The 15823-nt window shown below is 46.4% G+C and overlaps 1 protein-coding gene across 5 annotated transcripts in view; it reads right to left on the reverse strand.

Moving 5' to 3' along the window:
* Positions 1-7309: 7309 nt before the first annotated feature.
* Positions 7310-15823, reverse strand: part of PPP2R2D (protein phosphatase 2 regulatory subunit Bdelta) — a 49758-nt gene continuing 41244 nt past the window's right edge. For 3 of the 5 annotated variants that reach the window (XM_044748490.2, XM_044748502.2, XM_070480884.1), the window contains 3 exons: positions 15359-15528; positions 15195-15286; positions 7310-9141 (listed from right to left, as the gene is read on the reverse strand). In XM_044748490.2, the coding sequence (XP_044604425.1) occupies positions 8862-9141; positions 15195-15286; positions 15359-15528 (542 nt within the window). In that variant the 3' untranslated portion in view covers positions 7310-8861. Of the gene's footprint in view, positions 10153-15194; positions 15287-15358; positions 15529-15823 lie in introns of all 5 variants that reach the window. The other 2 variants (XM_044748498.2, XM_070480868.1) reach the window with 2 other exon arrangements.

Consider the following 15823-nt stretch of genomic DNA (forward strand, 5'->3'; position numbering starts at 1 on the left):
TCTGGGCCCAATCTTAAACTGGCAGCTACAGCCCGTCTCTTAGAACCCATCCACCATGCTGTGAGGAAGGCAGCCCACCTGGGGAAGACAGCCAGCCATGTGGGTGATCCATGCTTGACACGGATCCTCTGGCTTCAGATGAGGCAGCCTAGCTGATACCGTTTGGAGGAGAGAGGAGCTGAACTTGTTGAGCCCAAACTGTAGACTGGTGAACAAAATAAAGTGTTTGGAAAAAAAAGAACCTATGTGGTATGCTGCCGTTTACGCATCTGCTCATTTGTGCAAAAGAAATATGGGGTCATTTGCCAGAAATGAAAGACACTGGCTACCTCCAGGGGTGGGTGGTGACAGTAGGACGAGGGGGAAAATGGGGAGGCACTAGGGTGCTCTTTGTATGACTGACTCATGCCCAAATCCATAGATCAGCCAACATTTGGGGGGAATCCAAAAATGGAACACAAACAGGAAGGGGGCCTAGCTGTGACACATGAGTGAGACATGAGTGAAGCCACATGGAAGGGGTGGGAAGGAAAGCACTAGCCTGAGTGCCTTGGGAACAAATCTGGACTGCATTCTCGAAAGGAAAAGTGAATGCACATACTGTTCTCTGGCCAGTAAGCTTGATTGTCATGAAGCTGTGGGCTAGCAGTTCTGAAGCCGCTTTGCGTGTATGCTAATAGAGAGCATGTGAGTCTCATGGGCAGTGAGAGCCAGGAGGTCTCACTGGGACAGAGGAGTTAACATAAGCAGGGGGGAGGTTGTGAACTGGAGGTGTTCGTATTAACTCATGGTTTCACATGTATAGAGACATACAGAAATAGAGAAGTGTGTGTGAGTATACATCTACTAGCTCTCTTCAGTGAAAAGGCTTAGGAGTAATGACACTTCAACAGCATGAGCCGGGCCAACCCCCTCCTCCTGGTTTCTAATAACACTCTCCAGAGCTCCTTGGAAAAGTGGTTGATTCCAGGGCAATATGAGTCTGGAACATTTGTGATGCCAGAAAGTTAAGGATGTGCTCAAAAGATGATGGCACACTGAAACGGCTAAGGAGCCAAGGTGAAGGAACTCCCAACAGCCCAGACTGTCTGGGCCAGATGAGTACCAAAATCGTGGTGGTAATGGGTTTTTACCCATAGACTAAGCCAGGTATTCACAGGTCCACAATGATAGACACACCGAGCAAGTGGGAGAAGGGACAGTTCTTCCTTAAAGAACTCCAGCTAATAAACACAGAAGGGGTGACAGCAGGAGTCCTCATTAGGCAAACACCACAACTACTGAACCATCAGTGGATGCTAAAGTTAGTGGGCGAAGGTCTGATGAAAAATAGTAGTTTCACTGTCTCCCCACGAAACAGTAATTACAGAAACAAAACTAGTAGCTTCACAATGAAGAAACTTAGCAGACACTATCTACCTCCCCATGATGTGTGGGGAAGCCACAACATCTGTTCTGTATTATTCTAGCCAAAATATGTAACTGCAGGTTAATCAAAAGAAAATATCAAGAAAACCTAAATTGGGGAAGAATCTACAAAATCAGTGTCCAGGGTGAAGGTCATGAAAGACTGAAGAACTGTTGGAGATCGGAAGATGGAGAGAGATGACAACTAAATGCAATGTGGATCCCTGACTGGACCCCGGACAAGAAAAAGACGTCACTAAGAAAACCAGGAAAATCCAAAGGCTTGTAGATGAGCTCATAGACTGTTGATGTTACTTTCCAGGTTTCCATACATCAACACGCTACGTAAGATGTTAACATAAGGGAAAGTGGATGAAGGTTATGCAGGAACTCTCTCTGAGTTTTCCAACTGGTTTAAAATCATTTCAAATAAAACATATTAAGAAAGTAAGATAAACAGTGGATACCTTTACTCCAAGCGCGGTCCCTGGACTAGCGGCATCAGCATCAGCCTGGCCAGCCCTCGAGCCTACTTCTTGGTGCTGGATGCTTCCTCCCAACAGCAGAGGAAGCTCCCCATGAACTGCAGTGGGGAGATGGCCAAGACGACTGTGGTGGAAAGGGAGAGATGCAGCAGTGTGCACGTGTGCTACCTTGTGTGCACCAAAGAAATGAGAACACGTTTCTGTAAGAAAAACGAAGTATGCCCAAGAGAAGAGTAACAAAAACTACCCACGGGGGTCAGGGGCAGGGGCAAGACTTTCCTGTGATTCTTCTAAAGATTTTTGAAATTTGTACAGGCATTACCAGTTCAAAACTTACATTCATTAAGGAAAAAAATTTGTTTCTCAAAAAGACAACAAGTGTTGGAGAAGATGTGAAGAAAAGGGAACCTCGTGCATTGTTGGTGGGAATGTAAACTGGTGCAGCCACTATGGAAGACAGTATGAGAGCCAGCCCTGATCTAGTGGTTATGGTCCAGTGCTCTCACCGCTTCAGCAGCCTGGGTTCACTTCCAGGTCGTGGAACCACACCACCCATCTATTGGTAGCCAGGCTGTGGCAGTGGCTCACACAGAACTAGAAAGACCTACAACTACGATATACAACCATGCACTGGGAACTTGGGGAGGAAAAAAAAAAAAAGGAAGATTGGCAACAGATGGTAGTGCAGGGCGAATCCTTCCCTGCAAACAAAACAAAACAAAACAGTATGGAGGTTCCTTGAAAAATTAAAAATACAACTATTCTATGATACAGCAATCCCACTTCTGGGTATTTATCCAAAGAAAATGAAAATACTAACTTGAAAAGATACATGCAACCCCATGTTCACTGCAGCATTATTTATAACCACCAAGATCTGGGAAACAACCTAAGTGTCCACTGACAGATGAATGGATTAAGATGTGGTGTGTATAGATAGAGAGAGAATAGTATATTATTCAGCCATAAAAAAGAATGAAACCTTGCCATGTGTGACAACATGGATGGACCTCGAGCGATTATGCTATGTGCATGAGTCAGAGAAAGACAAACACTGTATGATCTCACATGTGGAATCTAAAAACAAAACACAAACAAGTTCATAGATGCAGAGAACGGATTGGTGGTTACAAGAGGCGGGGGGCAGGGGGGTGGTGAAATGGGTAAAGGGGGTCCAAAGGTACAAACTTCCAGTTATAAAACAAGTCAGTCCTGGGTATGCAATGTCCAGCATGGTGACTATAGTGAATATTGTACGGCATATTTGAAAGTTGCTAAGAGCATCGATCTTAAAAGTTCTCATCACAAGAAAAAGAAATTTTGTGACTGTGTGTGGTGACAGATGTTAACTAGACTTATTGTGGTGATCACTTCACAATATATACAAATAGGAATCAGGTGTTGTACACCTGAAACTAATGTAGTTATGTCAATTAGACCTCAATTAAAAAAAAGAAAAACATCTCTAAAAAGAACCAGAGTTATAGTGCATTCAGATATTTAGGTTTTAGAGAAAAAATTTTTCCCTGAAAGTTTTATTTTTCCTTTAAAGATTGGCACCTGAGCTAACAACTGTTGCCAATCTTTTTTTTCCTGCTTTTTCTCCCCAAATCCCCCCAGTACATAGCTGTATATTTTAATTGTGGGTCCTTCTAGTTGTGCTATGTGGGATGCCGCCTCACCCTGGCCTGATGAGTGGTGCCATGTCCGCACCCAGGATCTGAACCAGCGAAACCCTGGGCCACCGAAACCACTCGGCCACGGGGCCGGCCCCTCCCTGAAAGTTCTTAATAACAAATCAATGTTTTTCTTCCTAGGGAACACATTTTTTAGAGGTGTCTCAAGATTCCCAAAGATAATTTCCTAATAACAATTAACTCTCAGGCAGACAAGTGATTTCTCTCTGGGCATGGTCATCTTGAAAGCTACAGTAAACCCAAAAGAAACATCCGACAGGTTCACTAGGGATTGGATGTCACATAACGAGGACTCCACGAGGAGTCCTATATGAACCTCTGGGCCTCAGCTGCACTCCTCTGTGGCTGTGGCCCAGTGGGCAGCTCGAGTGGACCCGGGGCAGGCCATGGTGGGGTGCCTCCATGCACCAGGGTGCATCCATTCTGACGGAGGGGGGGCCTGCAAATGTGCAAGGGCCCCAGTCTCCATTGGAGTTCCTGGTCCAGGAGCAGAGCCTGTTAGCAATGTCAGTGACATCTCAGAGACATTAAGCAAAGGAGAGCTACAAAGCCTGAGATGAGATCTGCAAAACTGAAAACTGTATCACTATCAAAATTATTTTCAAACCACCAAATGGAAAATGACAACTGAACAAGTCACCTGCAGTGACTTGGCAGACACTGACTGTCATCATCGAGCAACCGCAAGTTTTATTTGTTCACAAGGTCTTGAAACAGCATGGAGTTCGAGGTGAAGAAACGCTTTCTTAGAACAGTGTCCTAACAGTCCTGAGAGCATGAGACCTGAGGCAGAGGTGCGAGACGAAACCGGATAGGGAGGTCGCACTGGCCCGGGGTCCAGCAGCCCCACTAACTTCAGAAGAGCCAGAAAGCAGGACGGCCAAATGCGGGTTCCTGTGTGACATCAAACAGCTACCCGTACAGCCTCCACCAGTGTGACTGCCACCTGCCCTGGACGTGGACGTGGAATTCAGGGACACAGTTGGTGCACCTACCTCAGGTCGTGTGTAGAGGTCTGACTGCCGGACAAGAGGTCCGGACAACTGAAGCAGACTCCAGGCCCAGAAAACACCAACCACGCACGTCCTTCAGTCGATGATTCCCTCCTCGCAACCTGAGGGGCACTGCAGCTCCTAAAACATCCAAGTCAAGCTCCATGGTGTGCGAGCGGCGCCCCGCCCAGCACCAGCGCTCACCAGCAGTCCACTGTGCAGCACTGAACCACAACCCGACCCCACCCCGGTGACCGTGGGCAGCAGTGTGTCCTCCTGTTAGCCACCACCAGATTGGTGTTACAGAGACTCAGCCCAGTGCCTGCATACAGCACACACCCAGAAAGGGGAGGTCACCATTACTGTTACCATCTCCTTGTCACCCACACCAGTCAAACCCCACCACTCCCTACGGCCAGGCAAGTGACAGGCCTGCGTACACGTGTGAAGGCAAAGCTGGTCTACACCGCACCCACATGTGGCCTCCAGCACCACCTGTGTACAGAAGGCCCTTGTGGGGTAACGTGCTCAGCCTTCTCAGGCAGCCCCTGCTGTTGGCACAAGTGAGCCCCTTTGCAGCAGAGGATGGGACCCAAGGGAACACAGTTGAGCCCGGCCCGGCAGGTCTGTGCTGCCCACACCAACAGGCCTTTGGAGTGAGTTAAGGGGCCTGAGGTCAGCAGGTAGACACCCAAAGGCTGGTGTCTGTGGGCCATTACCAGTCTCTCCCTCTGAGCTGCATCTGCTGTCCACCTGGAGCACCCAAGGATTGGAGTCCTGGTTATCCATCACAGCAGCTCACATGAGAACTCGCATCTGGCCCCCAGGCTCCCCTGACACAGCACCTACGGGGCACTTCATAAGGGAGCTGACTTCCACTCCCGGCCAACACCCCTGCCATCATGCCAGGGCAGAGCCCAGTGTCAGACCAGGGCTCAGCACAGAACGAGGGCCTGCATAGCGGGCACCGACTCTCCTTCACCTACAGTGGCCACGGAGACGCCATCACCCAGGCCCTCTCCAGTCTGGGCTCCCGTCCTCTGACCTCACTCACTTCCAACATTCCCCTGGTGACTGCAATGCTGCCGGTCCATGGACAGAACACTTCAAGTGAAAAAAGTCTAAGTGTCAATTCTGACGTCCTTCTCAATCCCCTTAAGCAAGGACTTGCAGACAATTCCTCCTAAGAAAGCAACACAGAGCCCTCTGCTCAGCCGGGCCAGGAACTGGACACACTACGTCGACCAGCTGACAGCTCTGGGGACGGCTTCTGGTTGTGAAAGCTATGGCTCCTCAGCTCTCCATAGGAAGAGTGGGCAGAACTCAGCATTTACTCCTCTGTCCCACTTACTAATGGCAGGCATTTGTGGACACTTTAAAATCAGACTTTGACTCTTGTCTTGTAAGGGCTTACAGCAGCTCAATCTTTCTTTTAAAAAACACATGTCATGGGGCCGGCCCGGTGGCACAGCGGTTAAGTGCGCACATTCCGCTTTGATGGCCGAGGGTTCGCCAGTTCAGATCCCGGGTGCGGACATGGCACCGCTTGGCAAAAGCCATGCTGTGATCAGCGTCCCACGTATAAAGTAGAGTAAGATGGGCACGGATGTTAGCTCAGGGTCAGTCTTCCTCAGCGAAAAGAGGAGGATTGGCAGCAGTTAGCTCAGGGCTAATCTTCCTCAAAAACAAACAAACAAAAACAACAACAACAAAAAAAACCCATGTCTAAATTCACAGGTAAATAAAGCTTATTTCTCTAGTCCAGGTCATCAGCCTGTAGAGCATTAAAGCTTCAAGTAAAACAGGAGCACAGAATTCCAAGCAATGACAAAAATTCACAGATTTAACCTTCAGGAACAGATAAAACTTATGTAACTCTCTAACTTTAAATGAGAGAAAAGGGGGCAGGCCTGGTGGTGTAGTGGGTAAGTTCGCGTGCTCTGCTTCGGCAGCACAGGGTTCGCAGGTTTGGATCTCGGCATGGACCTACACACTGCACATCAAGCCATGGGACAGGGACAATTTTCCTCAAGAAAAAGAGGAAGATTGGCAATGGATGTTAGCTCAGGGCCACTCTTCCTCACCAAAAAAAAAGATAAGATTGGAGACTCTGGTAGCAAAGCACAGATTCAGCATGGCATCTATCTACCCACCAGAACCTACTGTTTCAAATTTCTTCAAGGCAACTGCCCATAAACTTAGGTCTAAGGAGGCAAAACCCAGAAAGTTATAGGAAGAAATAAGAATCATCAGACTTTCTAACTGATGTCAAATAAATAAATGAGACAAAAGGGGAAAGTTTTAGAAGAGTAAGAAAAATGATATTTCATAAATAAATATAAACAATAAATATAAGTCTGAAAACCATAGGATTTATACCTCTTTGCGAGGGAAAAAGGGTTAAATGGAATCAAATATAAAAGGGAAAAGGATGAGGGAGAGATTCCTGGACTCGTGTAAAGGGACTCGCTCCTGGGAGCACCTCAAGGACCAGCCCCGCCACACGGGGCTGAAGAACCACAGGAGGGCCCCCGAGCCCGCAACGACACCATCAGGTAATCCGCACCCCAGGCCACGTGGCAGCCCCTGAAACCCCCAGACACGCCCGGGGCCCTTACCTTCTGTGCCGTCCCCTCCGAGACACGGAAAGGCTGGTTTTCTATTTGGTGGGAAATATGTTTTAAAGGAAAGATGGAAAAAGTTGTCCAAATACACAGTACAAATCCAGTTAAATATTTAAAATTTATTAAACTTTTTGGTCAAAATAGCTGAACAAATATATACAATCCCATTTTACTAGAACTTCTTTTTTCTTAAGGATCAGGGTTGACTAACACTTAACTCTGTTCCACATCTTAGATTTGTAAATTGTGTCACAACCAATATACAGTATAAGAATTATTGTAAAATTAAAATAAATGCACTTTTAGATTCTCAATTTTTAACTTAATGTGAACTTAAGTGGCATTCTGTTAATATAAATTCAGGGTAATGAGTGCTAAGACATTTTGTCCTTGTATATCTATATCATCAGTAATCAAAATACACCAATTTCCAGAGCGTGTGAGTGTGACTCTCTGCCCCGCCCTGGGAGGCCACTGTGATTTGGGCTCACGTGTGTAATTCCACGCAACAAGCTCCAACCACTCAGCCTTGTTACACCTGTCTATTTTTTGTTTAGGGAAATCCTGATTTCTGATATCAAAGATCCCACTTTTAAAATAAACCACCAAGGTACTGGTGGTATCACATAATAATTAAAATGGTTTAATTTTGCTGGCTTGAAATGCAAGATGAAATTCAGCATGCATATAATTTTAGCAATTTTTAAAAAGTATACCCCCCTAAGTACTCTTGAAAAAGTTTTAAAAGAAAGCATTTAAGTTATCAATCGCAGTGAACTTGAGGTGTACTTGAAACCAGGGCTTAATTTTATAGCAGCAATTCTGTGGCTGTTCCTTGCAGTTTCTTTCTCAGAGGGGGTCTAGTTAAGGCTTTTCCCGACCTTACCTGGTCTGCCATGTGTACTATTTCTACAGAAACAAAACAAAGTCACAGAAGTTTGGGGATAGATACTGTCAGTGTGAAGTCCCACGCGTGTTCCACCATTATGTCAACGAAGGACAAAAGCTTTCCACAGCATCATTCTGCATAATCTCATTATATGCAATTAAAGCAAATAAAAAGACGATACTTCTGTTTGGATTTACAAACACTCTTTATAGCGTGTTGCTTTTATTAAGTGGTTGTAAACCAGAAGGTGTGACGGTAGCTACAGGTGTGTGGGGGAGTAAAGCCGCCTGAGCCTGCTCGGGCTGAATCTGTGCATCACCGGTGTGCCCACCTGGGCTCAGAGGAAGGCCGAGGCGAGGGCAGACAGCCGCCACGGCACACGCGTGTGACGGCCCCAGTATGATGGCAGAGGAGGAGGGAAAAAGACTTGGAGAGAAAAAGAGAGATGACATCTGACAACTTTTCTCTTTGATGTTAATTTTTTGGTCTATAAACTGGAAAGGAAGGCTCAGACTTAAATAAATACATTTATTTTGAGTAATGGCCTTTGTAAGCACTGTCCATCGACTCTGCTTCGAGTGGGTTTTTGCTTGAGCAGCGACCCCGAGGCTCACCTCGCTGAAGGCAGACGCGCGTGTGGGCTCCACGAGGCCTCTCCGGTCGAAGAAGGAAGTGGTAAGGGCACGGCGAGGAGGACAGGGCCGCTGCTGCTGGAAAACCACTGGACTCAAGTGTGCAGGATGCCACGCGGCCTCACACTCACTGCCTTAGTTGATTTTGTCCTGGAATATGTACAAATTATTGGTGGCAGCCACGGCAATAATGTTCTCCGTGGGGTGCCAGGCCGTGTGTAGAATCTTCTTATTGAAGTCCAGACTGTCCACACTAATCTCGTCCTTCTTTCTCTTGCCACCTGTACATACTTTGCGAGGCTTTAAGCTGGCTCGAGGCTTGCTGTTCTCCCTGGAGGCTTCCAGCGTCACGTCCCTCCGTGCGTTTCTATCAAACATTCTGAAGAAGTTGTTGTAGGACCCAGTCATGACCGCACTGTTCAGAACAAGAAGAGAGGGACACAGCTGAACGAGCTGGCAGCAGCACCTCCACCAGAGCGCTGGGCCCAGCATGCTGGGCACGCGGTGCGCAGCACTGTCACCCTCCGCTCCACAACACAAGTATTCTTAGAAATAAGAATAACAACGGTCAGGAGAGAAACGCAGTGAGTATTTCTTACTGAACTTTATATATATAATCATGTCAGTAAAAATAATTATTACAGAATAAAAAAGGAAAAAAGTAATGGATTCATACTTTTAATTACACTAATGCATTTTTTAAAAAGGTAAAAAAACCTTTCCACATTCATCTCAGTCATGAATAACAGTATAATTTTTTCCAAGTCTTAACTTCTGCACTTTGTCAATGACGCAAAGTTGATCTCCACATATTCATCTTCCACAGACATTAGATTTATCACTGTATCTTCACTGACAGTTGATCAAAGAATGTTTTAATTCATTTTAATTTCAAAAAGGTTTTTCACATGAAACAGCAGATATACAAATAGGAAAAGTCTTAAACTCTAAGGTAAGTGTGGGAGAAATCTAGACCTTGTTTCATTAAATTCCAGACACTGGAATGCTACCACTGTTTTTATTTCTTCAGATTAATTCTAATGGCTTTCAGTGTCTTTCTAGTCAAAAAATTCCAGGGAAACATCCATCACCATAATATGTTTCTATTATATTGGTAAAAACTTCTGGTCTTTTTCTACAAAGACGAGAGAAAAACGGCTGAATGATGGTGAAGGCGGCCATGATCTGACCCATGGCTTTAGAGTGAGTCCAGTTCTGATGAGAAGCGTGTTCCAACGACGACCTGCTGACTTCTGGCAGGAGGAGACCTGAGCCTTCCGCACGTCTCCCGCCGTCTTCCTCCTGTCTGGTCACCTGTGGCTGGTGGCTGATATTTCAGGCACCACTCAAGTTTAGCGTTCCACCACACGGCTCAGGGCTGCCCCTGGCTGTGAGCACTTTAGTGGCTGGTCAGCCTCAGCGAACACTTAACAAGAGGAAAAAGATAAGCTCAGAAAAGACAAGTACCTGCAGCCACTCTGCTTATTTCAACTCTACTGTTTAAACCCAAGAACTCACAGCCCTTCAGGAACTGGGGAAGCGAACTGCGTAAGTGAACTCTGGCAATACCAGGCTGCAGCGCCCGCAACTGGAGTTCTCCAAACTAATTTCTTCGTAGAATACAATGTTCATGAAAGGAGGAGCGATAAACGTGCTGATCTGAAGCTTACACTCGTTACTAAAACTCAACCACGACTGCAACAATTTTCAGAAGAGACAAATAAAAGGTTTTTTCCAGGAAGGAGTATTTTATTACCGACATTGATTAGAATTGCCAGTGCATGGTAGAAATAAAAGCAGACCAACCGTTTTTGTTTTTTTAAACATTTTATTTTTCCTTTTTCTCCCCAAAGCCCCCCAGTACCTAGTTGTATATCCCAGTTGTAGGTTCTTCTAGTTCTTCTGTGTGGGACGCCACCTCAGCACGGCTTGATGAGCGTTGTCATGTCCGTGCCCAGGATCCAAAGCAGCAAAACCCTGGGCTACCGAAGTGGAGCGCACGACTGTAACCCCCCCAGACCAAATGTTATACAGTTTTATTATTACTTTAGAATTCCTGACAGACAACGCCTACACGGAAGGTGAGCGTTCTTACTGGCCCACCCTCCACACTGCATAAATGAGAACCTTCCAGAGCACCTGGCCAGGTGTCGTTCTGTTCCCTAGGTAGGAACACTGCCAAACGCAGGTGTAAGTGGAGTCACAAGCAAGCAGCTCTATCTGCTTTTGCTAGACAACCCAGAACACAGGAAAGCAGTGCCCCTCAACAGCACGGTCCCGGCAGAGTGACAGATCTCACCTTACTTTACTCTGTCCCTCAACAGAAGCTTCCAGGGGACCGGTCCCGTGACCAAGTGATTAAGTTTGTGTGCTTTCCTTTGGTAGCTCAGGGTTTTGCTGGTTTGGATTCTTGGGGCGGACATGGCACCACTCATCAAGACACATAGGCGGCGTCCCACGTAGCACAACCAGAGGCACTCACAACTAGAATGTACAACTATGTACCGGGGGGGTTTTGGGGAGAAGAAGGGAAAAAAAGAAGACTGGCTACCGATGTTAGCTCAGGCGCCAATCTTTAAAAAAAAAAAAAAAAAAAGCAGCAGCTTCCAGGCAAGAAAGTAGGGGGTTGGGGGGGCGGTTCGCAAGAGTGAACAAACAAGTAAACATTCCTGGAAAGCTTTTGGATGTTCCTGGTGACGGGTAATTTAAATGTATTTTGCAGTATCTCAGATATACAAGAATAATATGATGAATATCTAAGTACCCATAAGCCACTGCTAGTAAAGTTAAATCCCACTGTGTAGCCTTCTAGAAAGATGGTCTCCCCTCCTGCCCGCCTGCTGGGGCTGGCACCTGTTAAACCATTAGGAGTAGACAACATTCCCCTATCTATTCCCCTAATGACGAACACCAGAGATGTTTCCGGCGTTTGCTAGTCCAGGTTTCTGAAGGTTTTCTTGTCTGCACAAGGGAGAGGCTCCCACCTGCCTGGCCGTGGTCGAGTTGCAAAAGAAGGGCAGGTCAAACGCGTGGGCCTCCACCTGTCCACTGACACCTCCAGCACTCCGGCGGGTGTGAATGGGTGTCACAGTCACTTTTATCTGCTGAATACTAATGAGGATGAGCATTTTTATTCACTTTTTCCCCCATTTCTGTTCATTCCCATTCATGACTTGTTTGCCACTTTCTTACTGATAGAATCCTTTAAATATTCTGGATACTTAATCTCCGCTGGTTATATTTGCTTTTGTGGGTTTTATTTCATTGTTTTATTTTGATATAAAGAAGTTTAAATTTTTTTTTTTTGAGGAAGATTAGCCCTGAGCTAACTACTGCCAGCCCTCCTCTTTTTGCTGAGGAAGACTGGCCCTGAGCTAACATCCATGCCCATCTTCCTCTACTTTATATGTGGGACGCCTACCAAAGCATGGCTTGCCACATGGTGCCATGTCCACACCCGGGATCTGAACCTGCAAACCCCAGGCCGCCAAAGCAGAACATGCGCACTTAACTGCTGTGCCACCGGGCTGGCCCCCAGAAGTTTAAAATTTTAATGCAGTTGAATTTCTTAATGGTTTTTGGGGCCTTGTTTAGGAAGCCCTGTAGTCTCCAGAACTCACAAAGATGCTCTCCCACAGCTCCTTCTCATCTCTAAAACCCCCAGAGTTTGTTTACTGTCTGGTCTGAGGGTTCTAATTTCTGTCTCCCCAGCAGACACTAACTTACACAAATCACTACAGTTTCACAGAGTCAATGTTCCTCTGGCTCATGTCTTCACCGACCATTTAGCCTGTCAGTCTATTGTAGGTCTCAGACCCTCTTTCCACAGTCCCTTTCCTTCTAGAAGTATATCGTTTAGCAAGTTCCTTTAGATCTCACTTTCATGAGTTTCTTGTTATGGTAAATTCTGTTTTCCATCTGAAAATGCCTTTAGCACATACAAACCCTTGAATGATCACTCATCTCTACATCCGACTCCAGGTTGGCAGCAGCCTTCCCCCAGTACACCGAGTGAGGAGGGATCACGACACACTACGTCTCAGCGTCCTCTGCTTCCACTGTTGTGCCGAGAAGTCTGCTCTCAGTCTGAACATCTTTTCTCTGAAGGTAATGTATCTTTTTTGCCCCTGTCTGCTTTTAAGATCTTCTCTTTGCTTTTGGTGCGCTATAACTTCATTATGATATGGATGTGGGTTTCTGTGCTTTCTGAATCTTTGTAGTAAGTCTTTCATCAATTACGAAAATTTCTGGCTATTATCACTTTAATCAGGACATCTCCACAATTCCCTACTTCTGGACACTTCTCTCCATTTAGGTGTCTGTTCTACCTTACCCTAGCCTCCATGTTTGTTAACCTTCCATATTTTCTCTTTCGTTCTCTGAGCTGCATTCTGGATAATTTCTCCGGATCTCCTTAAACTATTTCTGACCTTCCTCAGTTCACTAATTCAAGATCTCTTTTGATGCACTGGATCTGCTACTAAATCCATATGGTGATTTTCAAGTATTGCATCGTTCTTTTCTGAAGTTCTGTTTCTTTCCCAAATCTCTTCGGTTGTTTGTAATGGTCTGTGGTTCCTTGCTGAGGCTGTGGGTCCTTCCTTTAATCTGTAAGTATTTCCAGCACTCTTATTTCACATTCTGTAACTTGTGATTTCGGTACCTGAATTCGCAAAGGTTGTGGGTTTTGCTGACCTGTTCACAGTGCCTTCCCTACATGTGCTTGGTAGTTTTTCCCTGAGCTCACGTTAAACTGATTTTCATCTGGGGAAATCCTGAGCCGTGGCTGTAGTGGGAGAGGTGATCCGCCATGGGCACTGGGTGCGCCTGCATATTTGCAGTAGGTTGCAGGAATGTGATGCTTGAGCAGTCAATACCTGAGCATCTTAGAGCTGTGCTGCAGCAAACTGCAGGCTTGTTTATCACTTTCTGTAAACGCTGTGGACCTCCCAGCTCAGCGGGCATTCGCTGTGACACCAACTCCACTTCTTGTGCGTCATCTGCCTGGGTCCCCTGTGTCACTCCTGTGGGACCTGGGGGTGCTTGGGAAACTGATGCCAATATGAAGCTCATGCTGCTTTGCTGTGTCATGAAGAACAAAGTCCTCTGTCTCTGACCCTGGAGTCTCACGTCTTCAGCCAGTATCCATGACACACTAAGAGTGGCATGTCAGCTTGTGAACAAGCTAAAAAGCCCAGACCTGACACGGTTTACCCCTCCAGATACCCAGAGCACTGCCCGCTTGGCAGCACTTCACTCCTCAGTTAGCTCTCCTAGATCGTGTAGCCAGTACAGATACAAATTCCACATCCTTGTGAAGAGGGCAGGCTTATGGTTACAAATCTCAGGAGATTTTTATCTACCCCAATCCAAGGTCTCAGACAGATTTCCCTTGGGACTCAATCTCAATGAAGATGTATGCCTTTTCCGTAACACTTGAGGGTCCCAGTTTCAACTGCCGTCCTTGTGTGGGTCCAAGACTACAACTCTTGTACACTCCTGGGCTGTTAAAACCAAGGCAGCAGGTTCCTGGTACCAGCTGATGCCTCCAGGCCAGGCTAGGGCTTCAGGGTTCATCAACAATTCCGGTTTCAACTCTGCCTTCATTTCTGGCCACTGTGAAATTTCCCTTACTTATGTGTGGGCTCAACTACGCATGTGAAGAGATTTGTGGTGTCATAGCCAGCGTTTCTAGGCGTTTGTGCCAAAGAGTTCTTCAGAATGTTGTCAGTCCTTTATTGCCAGCAGCAGAAGTCCTCTCTCTGTTCACTCACAATACGGCGAGCACTACACTGCACAAAATTCCATTAAAGATGGTCTCCTTCTATCATCGGAAATGCACTCTCTGGTGTAAAGACATAATTCTCTGCAGTGCTAGTATTATCATCATCTTTAAGGAATACGCATAAAGTCAATCACCGAGGCATCAGAACTGTCACATTACAAACTAAATCAGGATTTCACCTCAGCCATCTCCACTTTTTGTCCAAGCATGACAATCAGTAAACTCAGGGCATTTTCCTCTACTTCTCTCCAGAAGAAAAGGCAAACTGAAATGTGGCCATTCCACATACCTAATAGGAAACTCAGTTCCCCATTTCCTCCCTTGTCACTCACCTTGGAAGTAATAAAAAACTAGGAAAACATCATTCACTCAGCACTGTAATAACAGCCAATACAATATGAGCCTTTTATTCTGCTTACTGTCCAAATGTAGATGGAATTATAAGTAAGGTGAGAAATTTGCTCAAAGATCCTATTTTCTCCACCTCAATACTGTCATCAAACAAAGAAACAAAAGGCCCGGAAGGAAAAGTCCATCCGCATTCCTCCTCCGTGGCCCCAGACTGCAGCTCACCTCCCTCCCTCCAAGCCCCGCACTGGCCTTCTGCCCTGGCTGCTCCCGGCCCCGAGGAGCCGCTGAGGGAAATGGGCATGCTGTGGGGTGAGTCACAACACAGGCCTTACCTATCCGAACCGTTCCAGCAGCACTCAAACTTGTCAAAGATGCAGTCATTTTCATACAGAGAACAAAGCTTGCTTCGAAGGTATTCATGGACCTTAATGAAACCAGAGGAAGGTTAGAAAGCGTCCCGTGCAAGGGTTGGCGCCGTCCCCACACAGTGGCTCACCTGGTGGGTCTCCACGGGCCGGCTCTCCATGTTGAGGTCCCACACCTTCACCGACAGGTAGTCTCGGGTCATCATGTACCGACCACTATGACTGAATTTCACGTCGGAGATGGAGGAAATTATTTCTGAGAAGAAAGACCTACTGCTGGGATCTTCAGGTTCTTCAAAAACTGAAAAACACAATGTTTCCAGCTTCTGTTTAAAAACTGGACAACTCATTTTCAAGTTCAAGTGGGACTTGGGCCCTCCCCAGAGGCTCCAGAGGGTGCAGCCTTGACACCACTCAAACTTCCAATCTTTTTGATCTCTCTAAGTTTTTGGTCTTCGACTTCCACGCTTAAGAGGTTTACAGCAGACATTCCAGCGCCAGTTACTGACAAGGGCCAGCATCAGCAGCACAGGCCCTCAGTCTGACCCAGACTCGGAACCAGTGTCCGAGGGTGCAGCCCTGAACGGCAGTCTCCA

This window comes from Equus asinus, chromosome 2 (assembly GCF_041296235.1).
Source record: "Equus asinus isolate D_3611 breed Donkey chromosome 2, EquAss-T2T_v2, whole genome shotgun sequence".
NCBI lineage: Eukaryota > Metazoa > Chordata > Mammalia > Perissodactyla > Equidae > Equus > Equus asinus.